Here is a 22851-nt window from a genome sequence, read left to right as displayed (position 1 = left end):
CTGGCTTCTTCCTTTTCCTCTTTCTCTGTCTGGACTTTATAAGCATTGAACGCCTGTTTCTTCTCACTGAGCTTTGGCAGAGCACTGCACACACACAGAGAAAGGGACGTCAGTGAAGAATCGCACAAATTTGTTTAACGGCGCAGGATGTAAACGCTAATAAATGCCAATAATGCTGTGCAGTATTTGGATACCTGTAACGAGGGTCATTAATTATCAGCTTCATTGCCTGCTCCCATGATGCATTGGAAGAAACGCCCTGTAGGCCACAAAGAGGGAAAAACAAGAAAAGTTACAAAAAACACAACACAGGGTTGGAAGAAATATTTTGATTGGGAAGAATAAAGTGCATTTTTATCATGGCTGGGCGATAAATAAATTGTCCATTAACCATGTGTAGTTTGCATCAATTAGTTTGAACGAAAATCAGTTTCACTCTAATGCTGCGTTCACACCAGATGAGGATGAAGCGTCAAGCGCGAATGATTTACATGGTAAAGGGGTGGTCCAGAATGAATGAAGATTTATCTTTGGCCTTTTTGACTGTTGCATTGTTTTGCAGTGTGTGCTGTCAAACAGCATGTAAACACATGTTTCCTGCAAATCAACTGCAAATTGTGGCATGTTGCAAAATGCGTTGACGTCAACTCGACTTTAATAACAAAGGCCACTTCAAACATTTCAAGTTCCAGTTCAACACTCCCACTCCCAGAGCAGAATAGGCTCACTCAGGGCTGTTTATGCTAATAAATCATTTAGATTTCATAAAGAACAATTAAGCGTCTTGATTATGTTCATGGCTGCATTAGAGCTGCACGATTCTGGCTAAAATGAGAATCACGATTTTTTTTTTGCTTAAAATAAAGATCATGATTTTCTCACGATTCTGTAGATGTAAAATAAAGGTATGGTAAAAACAAACATATGGCACAACATCGATAATAATATTATGTGTAGGTCTACTGGTTTCTATAAATAATTCTATTCTACTTATAATAATTCTGATGTTGAATTATTATGTTTGAGATATATGCTTGCAATCTGTCACATTAGACAAATTTATTCACTGGTAAAATCAGACATTTGCCATTATCAGATTATATTCAACAATATATAGGCTAGAGTAGTTATACTGACATTGTAAACCTTTATTTTCATGCACAACTGTGGGTTCGCTATGAAAGAAAAAAACATATCAAATGCTTGTCGTAATCATAACTCTTAAATGCGATATGATCATTTAAATGAAGTGCACACTTTCAGTTTCATTCTGACTGCTAAGTGCTTGTTCATACTTCGCGCGCGGCTCCCAACCGATCACTCTGTGCCAAAAACTGAATATTATTTGCAAGTGTATTACCCGTTACTCGCAACATATGCAGGTTCTGTTCACTAAAGTAGACGCGCGCGTCTATCATTAAGTAGAGCGCGCGTCTATCATTAAGTAGAGTGTGCGCCCTCTTTGTGATAACAGCTCACGGTCAGCAGCACACGTCACGTGTAATTTCCTGATTGCGAAAGCATCATTATATTAAGACAAAAATTACATTTTTAGGTGAATTATACCTTATAAATTCAGTATGTGACTCATTCAACATCATTTGGAGGTGTCAATGTCACTGAGCAACGTGTGTGAAACAGTGAAAAGACTCGTGCAGCCGCCTTTTCTTCTCTCCTGAACTTGAAAATATGATTGACAGAATCGTAGAAATACTGGATTAAGATAGTCTAGGGGGTCGAATCGAGATCGCGATCTTTTAACGATTAATTGTGCAGCTCTAGGCTGCATGTATTGAAATGAAAGGTGAGATGTCTAATAGCATTAATAAATAGCTATTGTTGATATTTAAAAGCTTATTACAAAACATAAATGTAGATCCACAGAGAGGAGAGAAAAGCAGAAGAATGAAAACAGAAAAAAGTGTGATAAAAAGGCTCGCAGAGGTAAATTTCCATGTTGACATCATGAATCAGAAAGTTCGTTATCCGTAATGAGCGTGTCTTTCTGGAAGGCTGTGAGGGGTCTGTGAAGCGTGCGATTCCACAGTCTTCTGTTTCACTCACTTCAGTCTAATCACACTCACAGCAATTAAACAGCCGTGGCTCTCACAGGAGCACTTTGTGTGCCAAATTAAAACACACTAAATTTAGAAAGACCCAGCCGGAATATCAACACCTCCCTCCTCACTTCACAGGGGAGAGAAGGAAAAAAAATACCTTTTCTTTCAGGAGTTCTTTAAAGGCCTGCTTCGCCTCCTCTTTTGTATTCCACTTGTAAACTTTCTTCACCAGCTCAGGTCTCTCCTCCTTTGAAACGTCATTGCTGCAATAGAAATGAACCCATGAATGAATACCCTCAACACAATTATCTTTTCAAATGGAAATTAGCATTTGGTCTTTTATGCCACAAAACATTTCAAAAAGCGTCATGTGACTTAGTGAGTCAATTTGTAGCATCAAATATTCAAGCATTTCATCCAGTGGGATATGATTAGATTAAGTGAAAGATGTTCGACTACATTAAAGGGTCACGAAACACCAAAACACATTTTTTGAGCTGTTGACAGTCGTATGTGTCCCACACTGCTAAAAACACTATTAGAACACCTATATTTCACTAAAAAGTGTAAATTGGTTGTTTTTGCATTATTTCAAGCAGTTTTTACTGTTGATATTTGGTTAATCAGGAAGTGACGATTTTGTTCGCTTTGACTCGTTGGATGGAAACGATGCTTCATTCGCACAACTTTTATGCGATAATCCAGTGTTGCGCATAAAGTTTATTCGCATTTTTGGATGGAAACGCAACTGGCCCTGGCTTGCTCACTTTAGGCATGACAGTGGAAACGCAGCTATTGATTTTCATAGCACTTGTTTTTCCAACTTTCCAGCTTTCTTCAAAATATCTTCTTGTGATTTCAACAGAAAAAATATGTTTGAAAACATACGAGCGTGAGAAAAACCATCCCTTTTAATTGTATTCAGAAACAGTGTCACAAATAAGGAAAATAACATCTTCCTCATTTAAATAAACAATCATTTTAGCCTAATATGGAATGATTCAGAATAATGATCCTTTGTGAAGTTCATTTCTTGGTATCAAATATATGTGCATTCATCACCTAGGCTGGGTCTCCACGCTGGGCGTTTCCTCAGTGGAGTTCACAGCGACATCACTGCTGACCTCAGCAACCTGCGCAGGCACGTGAGAAGGCTGTTCCTCGATGGTGCCCGTCGCCATGGTAGCCTCCGTCTCAGCAACCGGCGCCACAGTAACAGAAGACTCATTCTGAGCTGTGAGAGCAGGGGTGGTGCCAGGAGCCACAACATCAGCCGTCCTGGAACAGACACACAGAGATTAGTTCCGAATGATCAGAAACAAACAGATCCAGAAAGAGAGTAGACTGCTTTAACCATATTTGAAGAAAATATCAAAATTTCCAGACTTTTCTCTGACTGTCACTGAATAAAAATTTTTGAAAAAGGCTGATTTCCATGACCTGTAATGAATGCTGATTTTAACCATATTTTTAAATGGAGCACTATGCAAATTCTACCATTTTTTTTGCCATACTGTCAGTTTTCTGTATTTTGTTTCTGTATTTAGATTTTTTTTTTCCTTATTTTTGCTTTTGAATGGCATTATGGGTTCTTGATAATTTTTTCCAACAGCTTCCGATGTTAAAAAGTCCTCCCTTAAAGCTGCTTTAATGCAAAAAGCAACTCTTCTTTTGCTTTTTAAACAACATTATATGCAGCTTTAAACATGTTTTATTAGTTTACAGTGAAAACAAAGTGATCTGAGGGAGTTTGAGAAAGTGGTCATACTGCACTGTGCAAAACAGCTTATCCAGCCAAACAGCCGGGTCAGAATTTGGCATCAACAGCATGAAAGCATAGACCCATCCTGCCTTTTGTCAAATGTTCTGGCTAGTGGTGGTGTAATAGTGTGGGGGATATTTTCTTGGAACACTTTGGGCCCATTAGTACTACTTGAGCATCGTGTCAACGCAACAACCAATCTGAGAATTGTTACTGACCATGTCCATCCCCTTATGACCACAGTGTACCCATTTTCTGATAGCTACTTCCAGCAGAGTAACACACCATGTCATAAAGTGTGAATTATCTGACACTGGTTTCTTGAACATGACAATGAGTTCACTGTACTCAAATGGCCTCCACAGTCAGCAGAGCTCAATCCAGTAGAGCACCTTTGGAATGTGGTGGTATATTAGATTCGCATCACAGATGTGCAGCTGACAAATGTGCAGCAACTGTGATGCTATCATGTCAAAATCTCTGAGGAATATTTCCAGTACCTTGTTTAATCTATGCCATGAAGCATTAAGGCAGTTCTGAAGGCAAAAAGGGGTTCAACCCGTTACTAGTAAGGTGTACCTAATAAAATGGCCAGTGAGTGTATATAACAAAACACTGTAATCAATTAAATAAAGAATTCTTTATTGGCACGACAAAAGAACTTTGGCCTTAATTCAAACAAAAATGATGGATGGATATTAAAATTTTTTCTTTTTAAAGTTTTTTTTTAAAGATAAACAAAATGGATTTGGATGAACATTACACTAAATAAATTCTGCGATGATATTTAACATTTTTTGGGTGAACTACGTTTTTATGGTTTAGTAAAAGCAGAAACTCACCCATTTTCCTCTGCCTTTATCATCGCTGAAGAAAAGAAGGAGAAAAAAAGATAAACAATTTTCAATTCTTAATTTGAGAGACGACAACAACATTATATTCATTTTGCCTACTGACCTTCCAGGTCCTCCAGTTCTTTGGGTTTAGTCCAGCGAGACTCTTTGGTCTGGGAGTTATAGTAATAGGGCTTTCCGGTGTCTGACTTATACTCTTTCCATGGGCATTTTGACAACATTTGCTACAAAATAAGCACAAGAATTCAAAACAAATGAGAAAATTGTGTCATTCAAATACATTTGAGTCTATAAAATTGACTCTGCCTTCACTTGGGCAAAACATGTTTGTCTTTCTCTTTTCTAGTGAACACAAAAAATATTTTAAATAAAGCTGAAAACCTGTAACCATTGTCTTTCATTGTATTTGTTTTCCTACAATTGAAGTCAGTGGTTACAGGTTTTCAGCTCTCGTAAAAGTATCTCCTAGATAAAAAGAAAAAAACTCAAAGATTTTAAATCACTTTAGGCCGAGCAAACGTTCATTTTTGGGTGAACTATTCCTTTAGGACGACTGATGAAGCTGGCTTATTTCCATAAGGACCAACACAATCTAACAAGAGCAGCACAAATTAGTGTAGAGTCACAAACAAGCAGAGCTGATGATAATTACAAGCAGATAATCTACTGACACAGGCACAGCTAGCTGGAAAAAATCTCACACCAGCAACTGTCACGACCATCAAATGCTAAATTTGTAAAGATATTAAACAGTAGAAGGTCAAATTTTAATAGATTATTTTTCAAATATTTCCCAAGTGCAAAAAACAAAACAAGAGAATGTTTACAGTGCCTCATTTTATATTCATCTTCTGGAGAAAGTATAATTGCTTTTACTTGGCAGGACTAAAAGCAGTATTTACATAAAAAAGACTGTTTTGATTTTTTTTTAAACATTAAGTGCTTATCTAAGTGTTGTGCATAAAACAATGAGCAATATTAGATAGACACTTAAGAGCAGGGGTCACCAATCTCGGTCCTGGAGGGCCGGTGTCCCTGCAGGGTTTAGCTCCAACTTGCCTCAACACACCTGCCTGGATGTTTCAAGTATACCTAGTAAGACCTTGATTAGCTTGTTCAGATGTGTTTGATTAGGGTTGGAGCAAAAATCTGCAGGACACCGACCCTCCAGGAACAAGTTTGGTGACCTCTGCTCAAGAGTATAAAACCAGACAATAAGAGCAATGAAATAAAAACACATAACAGCTCTCAATAGGCCTCAAGGTCAGACTATATATGTTTTTAACTTGATTGAAAAACAATATTATTAGCCTCCTACAGAATAATCCATTTATCCAAAGAGCTGCCCAATTCAACTAACGTACCTAGTTAAGCTAATTAAACTAGTTGAGCTTTTAAATTGCACTTTCAGTCGAACAAAGCTCTAGTAGTACTTACAGCACAATACAGTAGTGGACCTTTCACCCAATTCACCTTATTCTCAGCTGTCGAGCGGGCGCTGCCATTAGAATCTTTTTGTCTCGCGACTTCCGGTCACATTCACTTCCATTCATTTTTTGACGTTAACAACTGCTTGTTACGCTGCTTGATGTTGCAATTTAATATTTTCTTATTATATTATGCTACTTGGTCTGCGTAGTCATGCAAACATTTGTTTGTTGAGCAAGTAGTTTGGCCATTTTCTGCCGTTTATTATTCCTTGTCATTTCTCCCATAGGCGACTGAATCGGAAGTTCTAAGACAATCGCGAAAACAGGCGCACTTCCGCATTTTAGAATAAGGTCAATAGACTTCAGCCCAATCCCAATTCTACCCATTAGCCCTTCCCCTTATCTCTACCTTCGGTTTTGAACCAGCTAATCAACCTCTTACAAGATATACTAGAAACTTCCTAGCAGGTGTGTTGAAGCAAGTTGGAGATAAACTCTCCAGGACCGAGTTTAGACACCCCTGCTTTAATATATTCATAACCGCATTCTTATTTTACCGTCATGCTTTAAAAATAAAAACGCTAAAATAAAACCGGTAAATTTCACGATCCACAATCATAACTCCTGTACAGCAGTTCCACATTTCATTATTTGTGGTATTTTATTTATTCGTGGTGCGTTTATTTTCTTTTATGCTAAAATTGTTCAAACAAATTTTAAAGTCTAAAAAACAAAAATGTGATTAATTTAATTTCTTTATTAAATTGTGCATATTGGGAACTCCTTCCAATGTATATGAAGTAAGGTTATCTGTTAAAATCCTTTTCTACAAACCTTTTCACCGGTTTCAATAGTTCCTTGTGTGTCTTAATAGGTTTTTAATGCCAAAAAAAGGTGCAAGCTGTGAATAACTCTGGCCCTAATACTCGAAAATGTTAATTAATAATCTATCAGGTCTCTCTCCGTTGAGAATATCCACTTGGCAGTTGGTGTGAATGAAATTTCTGGAAATGAGAATGAACAAGCCTTAATTCTAAAATCCTTGCTACCAATTAACTACAATTATTTGAGTAGTTCTAGTAGCACTATGTAAATTAAGAGGCTTTTTTGAAAGATCTAAAATAAAGCACAATATGAAAGCTCGTGACCTCCTGAATGAACAGTAACTGGCAGATGAAAGAATATGACTGTGCAAGTAATGATGAGGGGTTGACCTGTTTTTACCTCTGCGGGTGATTTGAGTTCATCTGGTTTCTCCCAGGTGGATTGTTTGGTCTCTGTGTTGTAGTAGTATATTTTTCCATCCAGAGATTTGTGCTCGGTCCACACTGACTTCTGTAGGAGATATTATGAACATGTCTCTTACTACATCATAAGCGGCTAGCCATGTCAGTCATTTCATCAGCTGCATTCTGCAACCACTAGTTAAAATTGCAGAAAAAAACAACAATAAAAGCTAGCTTATCATTCATTTATGTATTGCTTCATTCTCTTTCTGCAGAAATGCTAATTAGCGAATTGCTAATAAAACAATTGTGCTTTTCCTTCTCATTAAAGGATATCCTTTAGGATAGTTTGAATATTTTTGACAAAACACCATTTTCATTTAAAGAATATCTGACATTTAAGTAAAAAAAAGAAATAGTTAATAGTAATTAAAATTGATAAATTTTAATAATTTTAAATGATTAACTAAATTAAAAATTAAAATTGATAAATCCTTAAATTTCACATCCCTAAATATTTCAACAGATTTACTGCACAACCATCAATATCCCAGAATCATAAGAGTATGTGCTGGTTGCTCTTTGGACCAGAATTATAATAACTGAAGTTCTCCCGATGTCAATAAAGACACAATGGGTTTAAAGTGTTACAAAACCTTAAATGTCAAAGTTAAAGGAAAGCTTCCTTTTTAAATCTAATCTACTCAATCAATGAGATAATGTAGCCAATCAAAATAAACGGGTCTCTAAACTGACAACTCACTGAATTTGCTCACTGAACTGCTGTTTAACAGCTCACTAGTAGGGGTGTGACGAGACGCTTACTCCAAGAGATGAGACACAAGATTCATGACAAGATTTTTATACTATTTTTTGAAATCCTCAATGATGAAATATATCTTTTATTCAATTAAAAAAGTTCATTCACAAAATGCTAAACTATATGATTTTTTTTAATCAACTTGTAATGAATGTTATTATACTTCAAATTTAATAAATTCTATGCTGTAAAATGCATGCAAACACTGCAAAACATTTTACTAATATATCAAATGGAAAATAGTGTTTATATATAAATATTATATAATATATAATAGCCCCCCTGAATTATTAGCCTCCTGTTTATTTTTTTCCTTAATTTCTGTTTAAAGGAGAAGCGTTTTAACACATAACTAAACATAAAAGTTTTAATAACTCATTTCTAATAACTGAATTATTTTATCTTTGCCATGATGACAGTAAATACTATAGTACTAGATAATTTTCAAGACACTCATGTACAGCTTAAAGTGACATTTAAAGGTTAATTAGGTTAACTAGGCAGGCTAGGGTAATTAGGCAAGTTATTGTATAACAGTGGTTTGTTCTGTAGACAGTTGAAATAAAAAATGAGCGAATAATTTTGACCTCAAAATGGTTTTTAAAAAAAAAAAAATCAAACACTGCTTTTCTCCAGGGGGAAAAAATATTATCAGAAATACTGTGAAAATTTACTATTAAATTTCATATAAATGGAAAATAGATTTTTATTTAATAATTTAGGGGCTTTTTAAAATAAACTTGTAACAAATTATATTTTACTTCTATTTTAGTGAATTATGCTATAAAGGACATAAAAACGCTGCTAAATATTTAGCTATAATCTGACTGGACAAACTCTGAGCTACTGGATGTGATTACGAAGTAAGGACTGATAGGAGAGAGCTATTTTAATGGAGTTTAATACCACACACCGAATGAAAAGAAATGTTCTGTTTTTCCAGACGGCATAAAGGATGAAGGGTGTATGGATTCAAGTGTTCACTATGCGTGTGCGCACTCAGAGGAGATGTGTGTGCTCTACGGACTCGGTCGATACAGAGAATGATGCGAATAATGCAGACTTCAATAATGCGACTTCGATAATGTAATTAAAATAAGAATATTCCACATCTCCGATTTGTGGTTACAATAATTATGACTTTAAGAATATCTAAAGTGCTATTCCATCGCATGTTTAATTTGTGTAATGGTGGTTGTAGCAGTCTTTGCTTTTGGACGTGGCAACATTTAAACTGAGGTTTAAAAAGCGTTTATGCCACACCTGTCCAAGCCAATGAGTAGCCGGGGTTGCCAGGTATATGCAAAGCACTTGATTTGCAGTTTGAATCCAATCCTGTCTCCAAACTTTAGGGTTAAATTCACTCTCACGCTAAATAATAACATCAGAACTCACGAGACAATCCTTTACCGCAAGGAGAAATCTCGTCAAGATTTGAGGTCAGACTACATGATTTTAGCCCTAATTTTGACTCGCCGACCGGTTTAGAGAAATCACTGACAAATCTGTTTGACGTTTCAGACAGAAAGTTAAAAAAGAAAGTTGAGGAGAAATTACTAATTCCCTTCAAACCCAGGTGAGCAAATATGTACATTTTCTACCCCATTAAAGGCTTCTTTCTCGTAATGTAGTTAATAACAAAATATATACTACGTGTTTTTGGCTGTAAGACGAAGTTTAGATGAAGTTGTCGGCGATTCTTACTATTTTAAAGTCATGCAATGTGAAAGCCCCTGTCGCCGATCCATGTTGCAGTGTAAACAGCGACAAACGCTAGCCCAGAAAGTCATGCAGTGTGAAAACATCTGTGACACGACGACTTTGAAAATCATGCAGTCTGAACTCAGAGTCTCACGAGACCTCGTCACACCCCTAATGATGAGTCATAAGGAACTGCTGTTTTTGTGTCTTTATAAAGTCTAACGGAATCTGAAAAGTACAACCTATATAATGTGTTTCATGGTAAATAAATAAACAGGAGACAGGGAAACAATAAGGCATATAATGACAATATTAATTTGCATGTGACATTTACATTAAAATTCCTTCATCACCACAGATGTGACTCCAGTTATTATTAGTATCCAAACATCATACGTCTCACAAGCTTTAAATAACAATACTAATATATCATATTTAAAAACTTGCCTTTTTTGGCTGTTCATCAGGTGAAGACTCGGTTGATGTGGTGCTCTAGTAAGAAATAAATAATACTCTTATGTAAAAAAAGTATTCTGCCTTTAATGCTTTAAAAGGGATAGAACCATTAACTTGCATTATATATGTTTTTTCCTAATATATAGAATAAGAATAATATGGACATCTTGGGGTGAACTATCCCTTTAACAGCACTAAATTCGGCTTGTAAAATGATCAGACAGGAAATTGATTTAAATCACTATCCTAACAATCCAATATTAACATTAATGTGTTTGACTGTTTTTCTTACGGTTGTTCCAGGAGCAGCCGGAGCTGAAATAGAGCAAAAACACTAATTACATTTAGAAAAAAACAAAATGAACAAAATGATTATGACCCAATACAACTTGTTTATTACCTGCAGCCTCCACTGGACTTACACCAGGCTGAAATGGAAAAGAAAAGAATAGCGTTTTGATACAAAAACATACACCTTTCAAGAGAATAAACATGCTGATTTACATGTCCTTTGTGCAACCCATAATAAAAGCCCTGTCAAAATTGATGGAATTAAACTAGTCTGTGTAGATCTAAAGATACCGGCGCTAACTTCATTAGCAGTGTCCTTCCCACAAATTACAGGAAAAGAAAATGACATCATGACTAACGCTATAGTTTGACTGACAGGTCCCAGAAAGCACCTGATCAGACTTCTTCATCTACAGCTCAAAGCCAGGTGCTAGTTATCACTGATGCTGTCAGTATTTAATACGATTAACGAAAGACAGGCTCTTTGATGCTTATTATAGATGATTAAATAAAAGCAGATCTTATTTACAATTGAATAAAGGAGGCATGTTCAAAAGACAGCAACACATCTACACTAAAAGAGCACGTTTTTTGAAGTAGATGCTGTTTACATTAAGCACAAATAGGGACAGATACCATTCACACTCAATGCAAATAGCATTTAGAGACCTGGGGCCTCATGTATCAATGCTGCGTACGTACTAGGGATGGGAAGATTAACCGATATGTATCGATACGCGGTCATGCGAGTGCATCGGTTGAGCAGCAGAGGATGAATGAAATTTTGGAAGCAAATCGAGATGCATCGGTTTTTGCGAGATGCATCGATTTTTCCGAGATACAGCTTATATTTTTCATATAGAATGTATTTTTTATTTATTAACAAGTGTTGTCAACCTGTTGTTGGCGCATAATTTAATCGACCTACATAAAGTATGCCTTAGCAACGGATTTGCGGATGTGTACACACTACAACTCAGTGTATCAGGTGTGCGGATGAAGCTAGTGGTGCGCCCTCAGAAAGCGCGAGAAGCAAAACAAACATTTTATTCCCCACTGAGTTTTAAATCTAAAGTATGGCAAGCAACATTATGGATTTAAGGATGGACGACATGACAGGACAGATGCAATTTGCAAAATGTGCCGCGCATCTGTAAAATACGCGGGCAGTACGACTAATCTGAAATCTCACTTGAAGCCGCGCCACGGTGTTGTTGTGAAAGCATCTTCCAGTGTTTCTGCATCCCCGGCTTTCGCACTGCTTCAACCAGCTCCAAAAGTGGTGAGAAAAGCATTGAAAGTTTTTTTTCCGTGCGCAACAGTTCTGCTCGCTCTACGCCAATAACGAATGCTATTGCATTGTTCATCTGCAAAGATATTCAGCCTAGTGTCACGGAGAACGAAGGTTTTAAACACCTCCTCCTGTTAATTTTTATTTAATTATAATAATAATAATATTAATAATAATAATGATAAAAATAATTGGGTGTCACAGTGGCACAGTGGGTAGTTTGACCACCTCACAGCAAGAAGATTGCTGGTTTGTTATATTTTTATTAGCCTGTTGTTTACAGTGACAGTGATGTTTCAAAGCAGCATAACACTGCTAGTTCACCACCTTAAGTTTTGAATAATCAGTGGCACAATATATCTTTGTAAAACTTGTTTTCATAGTTGAAAAGTTAAATCACAATTCTTGTTGTGCAATGCTAAATTTATTTATGTTGAAAGAGTGCAAATATTTTTTTAATATATATTGCACTTATACATTCTGTTTATCTTGAAAATACTTAAATAATATGTGCTATATGTTCTCAAATGGCCCTCTACTGTAAACTGACACTCTGGCTCTGAGAGAAGAGCCAGTTTGTAAAAAAGTCTTGGTTTTGCTTGGTTAATAAATAATCAAACTCATTCAATGGCACAGCATCCTCTTTCACATCATCTCATAAACTTGATCTAATTAGTTAGTGCTGAAATATCGCATCGTATCGTGATATGGGTGTGAATCGTATCGTGTTGCATCGCAATATGTCACAAATGTATCGCTAATATATCGGATCGTATTCTTTGTATCGAGATGCGTATCGGATCGGCATTATAGCTTAGATGCCCAACCCTAGTACGTACAAAACTTTGCGTACGCCAGGTTTCACGCTCAGAATCGCTCATGTTTGGATTTACTAATGATGAAATGAACGTGAGAATGTCGGCTTTGATTGACTATATGAAAATGTGTGCACATTATCGATGCATTTATATTAAATGTGTTTCGGTTTTAGGCCTTGGTTTCCTTGGTTTTTTAGTTTCGTTTAAGACTTTTCATTTCGGTGCATCCCAATTAATCACCCACCCTATTTCAACCTAAAATAAACAGACACAAAGTGTGCTAATGTGGGGAAGGAGACATACCCCACACTCCAGATTAAACAGATCTGTTCTGCTACTATCACTCGAATCACATGGACAAGCGTTATGGGAATTGGTGTTGATCCTAAATTGGTCCATTTTCCCACTTTGCAGTCTGCTCATTAGGGTTATTTTGACTCTGCTGACAGCATGTGAGGGTCTATATTTAACCCGCACTGCTAGATTAGTGTGATATTCAGGGTAGTTTACCGGTCCTGTAGGCTGGATTGATGCAGCTGGCAGACGAGGTGGCATCATCATTCCAGGCATCATTGGTGGCATCATGGCTGGCATCTAAGAAAAGATGTATGTGACGAAAAATGTATGTGAATCGCTAATTTCCCTCCTACACTGCACAGGAGGAAAGCTGGGTGCGAGAAGAGGGGTGTAGAGGCTCATCTTGTGCCTTCTAGTTTGCAGTGCCTCATTACAGTCTGCTCCTCACACTCCAAAAACATCCAGACATGACATTTATCTCACATAATCACAAATATATACATATGGAGCATGATCATAGTCCAGAAAACTGGTAAGATCTGGTGGTAGTTAAGAACTGTGGAAAAACTAAGTCTACAAATACAATATTATACATTATAATTGAAGAGTTCAGATGAAAAAACCTCTGTGCAGTCTGAAATTTCCATAGAAAATGAACATTTTTCTCAGCCTCCTTTTTTTATGTAGAGTTATTTCACTTTAAAGATCATGAGAAGGACTTATGCTCTGCTGTAAAAGTGAAATAACTGAACCTACACACAGGAGCCTGATAAAAATGCTCATTTTAGAAGAAAATCTCAGATGGCATTCAGTGGTTTTTGCATCTAAACTCTTCAATTGTGTATCAAAGATAAAAAGCATGTGTACCAAACAGTGTGCACCAAAGCAGAACTTACAGTTCAAATTCGACTTCCTACACTTTGAGTGCACTAGACATGCAGCACACTGAGCCTTTTTTTTTGCTACAGCTAACTTTTATTTTTATAACTGAAGTTATAGTCCACATTATATTGACTAATTTTGTGAACCTCTTGTGCACAAACAAATATTAATAATTGGCATAGCAGCCTGTCATAATCAATTTACAATGTAGTCAAACTAACAGAGGTACATGGAGAAAGTTAAACTGCTGGATTTCAATGCTTACATGTTCCTATTGTGTGGGTTACAAGGTTTCACTTTTAGCATTTTAGTCAGTGTGTCATGTTTGACCATGAAAAAAATTATCTTTAGTTAGTTACAAATCTCAAAGATGTAGTGCATCCAAGATATTTTTATACAGCTCACATTTATACTGTATAGAACAGGGGTTTTCAAAGTGTAAGACAGTGGGCCTCCCTTTTGACACAACTTATCCATTGGCGCCCCCCTCCTCCCAAACACGCACGCACGCACACACACATGTGTATATATATATATATATATATATATATATATATATATATATATATATATATATATATATATATATATATATATATATATATATATATATATATATATATATACAGTATATATAAAGACACAGACAGATGTCAGACTGTTAACTCACTTTTAACATCATTTGCATGAAAGTGTAATTATTTACAGAGTAATAACAAGTATTTTAATATAACGTTTTTAAAACTAGGATGATGGTTCAATATGAATAGAACAGATTCAAGAACTGTCCATCCCAGTCAAAGTTTAGTGGGTCTCATGCTGTCATTAGCCAAAATATTTTGACAAACCACACATAAAGGTCGTGGTTCATCAGCTGGTCCTGTCCACGTAAATACTATACTCAAATACTGATCATCATATCGTCGTCTTTTGGGTTTAAGCCCTGAACTTGAAGGCTTTTGTGGCGAGGGGGCATGGCCGAGAGCCATGGGAACGGAGTGAGGCCACCGCTTAAGTGGATACACCTGCGGTGCGCACCTGCCTCGGATCCCACGGAAGGAGCTCTGGACGATAAAAGGAGGAACGATGGCAGAGGAAGCCGAGAGAGGACCGGGCCGGGATATATTTTACTTTTGCTTTCAGTTTGATGGCAGTCTCCGTGAGGAGCTGCCGTTCGTTTGTTTTGGTTTAGACGGCAGCCTCCGTGAATACAACCGACCCATTGTATTAGCAGGCAGAATTCACAGCTATGGCCTTCTGGGTAAAAAAAAGTTTTCTTATATTTGACGTATTATTTTTTTGCTTTGTTTAAATATAATAAAAAATACATATAATAATTAAACTTAATAATTATATTTTTATTATATTATATTTTTTCCCGCGCCTCCCCTGACATGCTCTGGCGCCCCCCAGGGGAGGCGCGCCTCAAACTTTGAAAACCCCTGGTATAGAACATACTTTTTAAACGGTTGAGTAATAAATTCAATTTCAAATGCAGAACCTACTAAATAGTAGGCGATTTCAGACGCACTCTGGGGACCCCTAGTCTTGCGTAACTAGACAAGATGGCTAAAGGTCTGGGAATTTTGGCCACTTTGAATGGTCAAGGACCACTCACTATGTTAGATGACTGATAGGTTAACCAACCAATCACGCTTTGTTTTGTGCTGTGCCATGTTTAAGAGTATGAAAACGTCATCAGATTGACAGCCTGTCATGCAAAGTTTACAAAAATGAGGCATCCATATTCTAAATTACCTGTCAGCAAAACATGGAGGAAATCAATAGGACTCTGTAGGCTTTGTTCTGAGATTCCTTCAATTTGACAGTTACAGGCATGCAACATTTGAGAAAATAAGTCAAACTAAATGTTTTCCCCTTTCACTATTATATCGAATTCTTGCCATCAAATTCTAAATTCATTTTACTAAAGCTACTAATCTCTGTATAAGAAACAACACTGCTGCAGTCTTTCTGAAGTTATTTCACCCCCTGCATTTTGACTCCAAATCACAGGAGAACATCATCATTTTAAAACAGCAACACTCCCGAAATAAAACCCGAATTACAAAAGCATTTCTCAGTTACCTGTCCAATTGGTGGAGCGCCCATTGGAGGCATCATGGGTGGCATTATTCCCGGGGGCATGGGGGCCAGGCTGGGCGGCCTCTGGCCCATGGGTGGCATTCCCATTGGAGGGAAGTGAGGCGGGATTCCTGGTGGCCCCATCTTTAGAAAACAGACAAAGTAATTTAATACGTGAATGACAGAAGATACAAACATGGAGTCGCAAAGACAGAAACTGGTGACTTTAAACCAGGTAAATGCTTTCCAACACCAACTAGCAAAGTGCAAAGTGAGGGGGAATTTATGATTGAGGTATTGTTGGTTTTATGTTCGCACATTCAAACTTTCTCCTTAATAATATGATTTCAGAAAAGTATTCTTTGCAAATTCTAAACAGGGAAATCATATTAGCATCCAATGACAATCAACTCACAACGTTATTCACAGTCAACCAAACAGTGCTAATGTTGTTTTGAAGTCAAACTTACATTAAATATTCGGTCTGAAATTGCAAGTAGCGGTAAACAATATAAAGGACCAAAATTAACGAATGTGCGAATTTAAAACCAACTTTACCTCAATGGATTCCTAAAGGTGGCACAATGAGATAAGGTGGAGCTTGACTGGGGCCACTATTAGCATCAGTCAAGGACTGTTATGAACAATAGAGTCCATTACAGTAACCACAACAGTACTGATATTTTTTTTTTCTGCACGAATGAAAATATACAACCACAATTAGGATATCAATACCATGAAACTGTGATATTTTTATCTAAGGCTATCATACTGTACCGTCAGAATCTTATTCTGGCCTATGCCTAGAATATAGAGGTAAAGTTGGTTTTATATTTAGATATTCAGACATTATCCTTAATAATATAATTTCAGAAAATTATTCTCTGCAAATTCTACAAAGGGAAAAATCATATTAGGACCCAACAATTATCAATGTACAGCATTGCTTACGGTCAATTAGACAGTGCTAATGTTGTTTTAAAGTTATTATTGCATGCTAATTCTGACCGAATATTCATATTAGCTTGGTAAACAATATAGAGACAATAAAAGAATGAATGTGTGAATATAAAACCAACAGTACCTCAATAATTTGAATTTTTAAATAAATCCCCAACTTTCGCAAAATCTTTTATTTTTAAAGAAATTACTCAGAATCAGCACATAAATCTAAAGAATTTATTTTCGACTTTTTTCATCTTGTTAATTTTTTATACATAAACAAAAATCGCATGGCTTTAATCCATAATTTTTGACATTTTTTTTGAAGTTGACTCACTGCTCAAATCTTTCCATATGTGTAACAACAAAAAATGTGTCAGATTTTTGGTACTACACTCAAAAAAAAAAAAAAAAACTTTTTTTGTGCTCGTTCAAATTACTTAAAATGAGTGGAAACAACATAATTCTTGAGATTCATTGGGACAACTTAATTTTTTATGTTTAATCCACAAATTTGTTAAAAGTGTTACGTTAACTTAATCAATTTGTCTTGGGGCAACATGAGTAAATTGCGTGGAACCCTGCATTTTTTACAGTGTATATGTATATTGTTACATTGTTGCTCTTGGTGCGGTTCGCTTTCACACTGCAAAGTTTCTAAATGGACCAAAAGAGCTAAAACAAGTTACGTGTAAGTAAACTCTCCTCACATTGGTCACAGAGTTTCACGGTTTATTTTGCAAAGTCCCGCTCAGGTGTCAGGGGGAGGTTTGGTGGTGTTTGACAGGGTGTGCGCGACGTGTCTGAAGAGCGAGGAGGGATGCGGTGGGGAGGGGGGAGAAGGGTGCGCAACGAATTTGAGGACTGGGAGGAGGATGATGCGTGATTACCGGGAGATTATCACTCGTTTGTGGGCATCCTGGAGTGTCTGCATTTGCGGGAGACTACCGAAACTTCCGGGAGACTTGGAATGTCTGTTGAATGACTTCCTGCCCTGCTCATAATTCTCTCTTCATATAGCCGTATGCCTATCACATATCCATAATACACTGATATAACCGGGCTCGGATCGTATCGCTTTCTCACTACAATCGATCCGCTACAGAGTTCGTTTCAATCGAGCCAAGACCACCTCATTCAAGCGACCTCTGATCGATTGATTTGGCGCGGACCTGAGCGGCTGGTGGTTTCACATATGCCAAACAAACCGCGCTAACTGGGCAAATGAGACAGGTCCGAAACAAAAGTGTAGGTGTGAAAGCACCCTTAGGCCCCGTTTACACTAATGCGTTTTAGTTTGAAAACGCATAAGTTTTGCTACGGTTACGCCAACCGTCCACACTACGCCGGAGTTCTCGAGCGCCGAAAACGGAGCGTTTCGAAAACGCTGGAGAGGCCGTTTTCATTTTGAAACGCTGCTGCTCCGTCTCAGTGTGGATGATGGAAAACGGAGACATCTGAAAACGGAGGCGGGGCTGCAGACGTTCGCCTCTATGATTGGGGCTTTTCCTGAATATTAAGTAGCCTACACACACGGTTCAGTCCTGCATTCTCTCCGTGTAAGTTCAGACTTCGCAAGTTTGATCAAGGCTGCAGTCTCTTCTTCTCAGTTTGATATGGAAAAGCAGACTATACCGAGGACACGGGTAAATCTTCAAAGGGAACAGTGTACTTTATAACTTCATTCACATCACCCTGGCTTCGTTGTTTCACTTTCTCAACAATAAAATGTAAACATGATTTAAGGAACTGCCTATTTTCATTTTAATATTAGCAACTTAGACAGCAGACATGTTGAGGCGCCGTGCTGTATAAGATGAGCGTCATCTTCACTGTCTGGATATTTATAACAAAACGGAGCCGATAACAACTGCCTCCTTTCAATTTCAGTGAAAATACGAAACATCCCCTCTCTTTTGCTGAGTATCAGTTTTAAGAATCGATAATGGCCATTTTAAAAGTATAACATACAATAAGTTTATACATTATAGGAAATAAAGGCAAGCGATCAGTCAATATACAGAATAGGCTACGTGGTTACATTAATCATTAACCTATCTTTGCGCTCAGCCAAAACACGTTACCTGAGAACAAGTAATAGATTCCAATGCCCAAAGTCAGGGAATATGTCGTTAGATAAAGACAACAAGATGAATGAAATATCCCGTTTAATAAATATAGTGAGATTAGATCCAGCGGGAGATGCTTGATGAGAAGTCCGACTAGCAGAGCTCTCATCTGGGTACATGGGCTGCAGCGCTTGCCCGAGAGCGTCTGTGTGGTCACGTGATGTGCGTTTTCAGCGTTTTGGTGTGGACGGAGAGCAGTTCAGAAACGCTGGGTAAAACGCGAGTGTGGACGCGGATCGTTTTCATTCTAAAACGTCGTTTTAAAACTAAAACGTACTAGTGTAAACGGGGCCTTAGATGCTCTTATTTATTTTCATACACTTTTATACAGTTGTAATTGACTTACCCCTTTCTTAGTTTTGTTAGTCTTTTTTTCCGTTTACCTCTACCCAACGGAATCTGCCTCGCAGAACTAGGCATGGGATAATAACAGTTTTCAAGGTATACCGTGGTTTGAAAAAGTCAAGGTTTTAAAACGCCAAAATATTCAGCAATACTGTTCCTAAGGTATGTATATGATTTTTCTATTTACTTTTTAAAAAGTTTTTTTTAGGACAACAGTATCTCTAGTAGAAAAGATATCCAAAGATGACGATTTAATTGTAAAGAAATCTGTTTTTGAAACAAATGAAGACAGCAGAAGTTATTGACTCATTTTCATTATCCAGCCTGATATGTTTACAGCTCCAAAATAGAAATGTTTCTCAAAAAAAAAAATGAAAAGTATTAAATTCACTTAAATATGCTGTTGTGGGTCTTCAGGTCTTAGTTTTCCCTAATTGTCCATGTAAAGCTATGGCCAATCGGTAAAACCAACAAATCTATCAAAAAAAGTTTAACAAATTTAACATTTATTAACTATTTAACAATATGTTTTGTCTTCCTTAAGATAACATGTTTTTTTTATTGTTATTATTATTATTTCCTTTATTTAGCCAGGAGATTAAATTGAGACAGTACTGTCTCTTCTTCCAGTGAGACCTGGTGTTTAAAAGTTCTCCATGCTTTTATGCATAAATTTATGTTGAGCATAAATTTAGTTTATTATAGCTTTTAAAACTTTTTTTAAAAAAAGGTTATGCTAAATTATATGTTTATAAATAGAGTTTGCAGGTTGTGACACATTACTTAAAATGTGTGACTAAGAAATAACTGAGGGGACGCAGTGGCGCAGTAGGTAGTGCTGTCGCCTCACAGCAAGAAGGTCGCTGGTTCGAGCCTCGCATGGGTCAGTTGGCATTTCTGAGTGGAGTTTGCATGTTGTCCCTGCGTTTGCGTGGGTTTCCTCCGGGTGCTCCGGTTTCCCCCAAAGTCCAAAGACATGCAGTACAGGTGAATTGAGTAAGCTAAATTCTCCGTAGTGAATGAGTGTGAATGAGTGTGTGTGTGGATGTTTCCCACAGATGGGTGGCGACTGGAAGGGCAGGGTAAAAAAATGTGCTGGACTAGTTGGCGGTTCATTCCGCTGTGGCAACCCTGGATTAAAAAAGGGACTGAGCCGAAAGGAAAAAGAATGAATGAAACAACTGAATTTAAATTTTAATGGTGCAAGTGAAAAAAAAATCCATTGGTTATTACTGAAAATTATTAGCGCTTTGCCATTTCATTCATAATGGTCCATCCATCACAACTTAACAAGCGGATACTAGAAAACAGTGACATTTTTATAAAAGGTTATCATACAGCCAGAATCTTATACCAGCCCATGCCTACACGGAACAATAGGATTTCTTTGCTGAACAATTAGATGAATAGGTTTATTATTATAGTTTGATCATGAATGTCAATGCCGTCCAGCAATAATGCTGATTCCTTTACATTTATTGGATTGTATTGTATATGACTTTTAGCCAGATGCATTAAATGTGTGGAAAAAGCTCTAAAAACAGTATTTTTTGAAAGGGATAGAAAAGTCATGAACAGTGATGGGGCAACACGGTGGCACAGTGGGTAGCACAATCGCCTCACAGCAAGAAGGTCGCTGGTTCGAGCCTCGGCTGGGTTAGTTGGCGTTTGTATGGAGTTTGCATGTTCTCCGTGGGTTTTCTCTAGGTGCTCCGGTTTCCCCCAGAAGTCCAAAACATGTGGTGTAGGTGAATTAGGTGGGCTAAATTGTCTGTGCGTGAATGAGCGTGTATGTTTCCCAGTGATGGGTTGCAGCTGGAAGGGCATCCGCTGCGCAAAACATTTGCCGGAATAGTTGGTGCTTTATTACGCTGTGATTAATAAAGGGACTAAGCCGAAAAGAAAATTAATGAATGAAGGAACAGTCATAAAGCGTTCATAAGACAGTAAGTTACCAAAATCATCAAATAGAGAAACAAGTGCTGATAAAGATGCTGAGCATCACTGATCTGTGACTGATCCTCCCCAAGTCTATTCTAATGACAGAAAATATCAAATGTTCCAGCCAAACCAGCTTATAACCTTTAGTTAGTATTCTTACATGTACAGAAAACCAGTAATCTGCTCAGTATCATAATAACCATATGATTTTATTAGTCTTTAACAACACAATCACGGAAGATATGAGTTTAATCAACTGCCACTCAAGTTCGATTAATTTAAGAGTTTTATTAAAGTTTGATTAGTCGACTAACATCTCAATTCGCCAGGAGCAGATGGACTGTCTGTGATTAAACTCAATTACTTTATTTAATATTTTCAGCGTGATAAGAGTTTATGTTCTCTACGTTAGTTACTCTAACACAGCATAAACATCTATGCAGTCAGTAAAGCAAATGATTATCCTACACAAGCAGCTTCCATACAGAAACGTCTGACACTATTAGATGTGACACATTTAACACATGTGCTTTAATAAACACAATAACACATCCAAACCTTCATTCAAACGCACATTAGCTTTAGCATTAGCAGCAACCACTCATTCACATTAGCTTACATGCTAACCAGTCTTTATTTCGTCTACGCTACATCCATTTCTTCACAGCAACTGTCTTTAACCAAAGCGAAAACACGGGTTGTTGTTTAAACGTGTGCTAGGTAGTCGCCAGAACACGACAGCGTTGCGTTTATGTGAATAAACTGTGTATTTAGCTGGACTCACCATGATGAGAGAACATGCAGCGGCCCTCCGCGAGACAAAAACCTACGTTCTGATTGGCTGCCTCGCGCCGGGTTCAAACTACAGAGTTGTGCTTCAGTGCAACTACAATGGGTAGGGCATGCGCATGCACGGGTTTGAACTGCAGGGGGAGAAAGCAACTGTAAAGCTGCGCAAACAAGACGCAGACGTGAAGCGTAAGTACGAGTAAGATTACTTTATGCCACATAATATTTATAAACAGATTGGTGGTCTCAGATTTTTGTTAACTTGTAGTTTTTCTCCATCAAAACTCCCTATAAACCTCTCTAAATTTCATGAACAGGCTCTTTTGGCATGGAAGTTATGTTTCGTTTACAATTTTTTCCTGCACAAAGTGAAGCTATGAAACAACGAAAGCATCTTAGTAAAGAATAAATCGATTTTTAATCAGAATTGGCATGAAAAAGACATTAATTATCTTTGTGATTTACTTGATTCACAAGGGAACTTCTATTCATATGGTGATTTTATGGTTAAATAATTTCCCAATTATTCATAAAAAAATTCATACTGTGATTAAGGCCAGACGGTTCAACGCTAACAATTTTTTTTCCACTGGTGGTTCCGATTTTTATTTGCCCAACCAAAATTTTCACTGGTCCCACCAAAAAAAGTAGTAAATAACTATTTCTTAGCCACATATTTTAAATAACGTGTCAAAAGCCAAACATAACTTCAGCATAACTTTTCTTTGAATA

At 37.1% G+C, this 22851-nt stretch overlaps 1 protein-coding gene and 1 long non-coding RNA gene across 3 annotated transcripts in view; one reads left to right on the top strand and one right to left on the bottom strand.

The window, feature by feature from the left end:
* LOC147835219 (uncharacterized) overlaps window positions 1–7343 on the top strand; it is a 7530-nt gene extending 187 nt beyond the window's left edge. The window contains exons 1-3 of the long non-coding RNA XR_015499148.1: window positions 1–3941; window positions 3988–5059; window positions 5136–7343. The exon at window positions 1–3941 is cut by the window's left edge and continues 187 nt beyond it. This is a non-coding gene — a long non-coding RNA (uncharacterized LOC147835219). The remainder of the gene's footprint in view (window positions 3942–3987; window positions 5060–5135) is intronic.
* Window positions 1–22320, bottom strand: part of prpf40a (PRP40 pre-mRNA processing factor 40 homolog A) — a 47542-nt gene extending 25222 nt beyond the window's left edge. Inside the window, exons 1-13 of one of the 2 annotated variants that reach the window (XR_015498717.1) lie at window positions 22115–22165; window positions 15977–16117; window positions 13220–13303; window positions 10710–10737; window positions 10602–10624; window positions 10301–10345; window positions 7331–7441; window positions 4780–4900; window positions 4665–4689; window positions 3123–3338; window positions 2218–2323; window positions 195–259; window positions 1–84 (exon numbers count right to left, since the gene is read on the bottom strand). The exon at window positions 1–84 is cut by the window's left edge and continues 81 nt beyond it. Coding sequence is in view for 1 of the 2 variants with exons in the window: in NM_198356.1 (NP_938170.1) it covers window positions 1–84; window positions 195–259; window positions 2218–2323; window positions 3123–3338; window positions 4665–4689; window positions 4780–4900; window positions 7331–7441; window positions 10301–10345; window positions 10602–10624; window positions 10710–10737; window positions 13220–13303; window positions 15977–16117; window positions 22115–22117 (1052 nt within the window). In the remaining variant the exon portion in view is untranslated. 2 annotated transcript variants of the gene reach the window in all.
* Between the last annotated feature and the right edge of the window lie 531 nt (window positions 22321–22851).

The sequence above is a fragment of the Danio rerio genome, chromosome 9, assembly GCF_052040795.2.
Source record: "Danio rerio strain M-AB ecotype USA chromosome 9, GRCz13ab, whole genome shotgun sequence".
In the NCBI taxonomy this organism is placed as follows: domain Eukaryota; kingdom Metazoa; phylum Chordata; class Actinopteri; order Cypriniformes; family Danionidae; genus Danio; species Danio rerio.
This window is presented reverse-complemented; position numbering and strand designations above follow the sequence as displayed.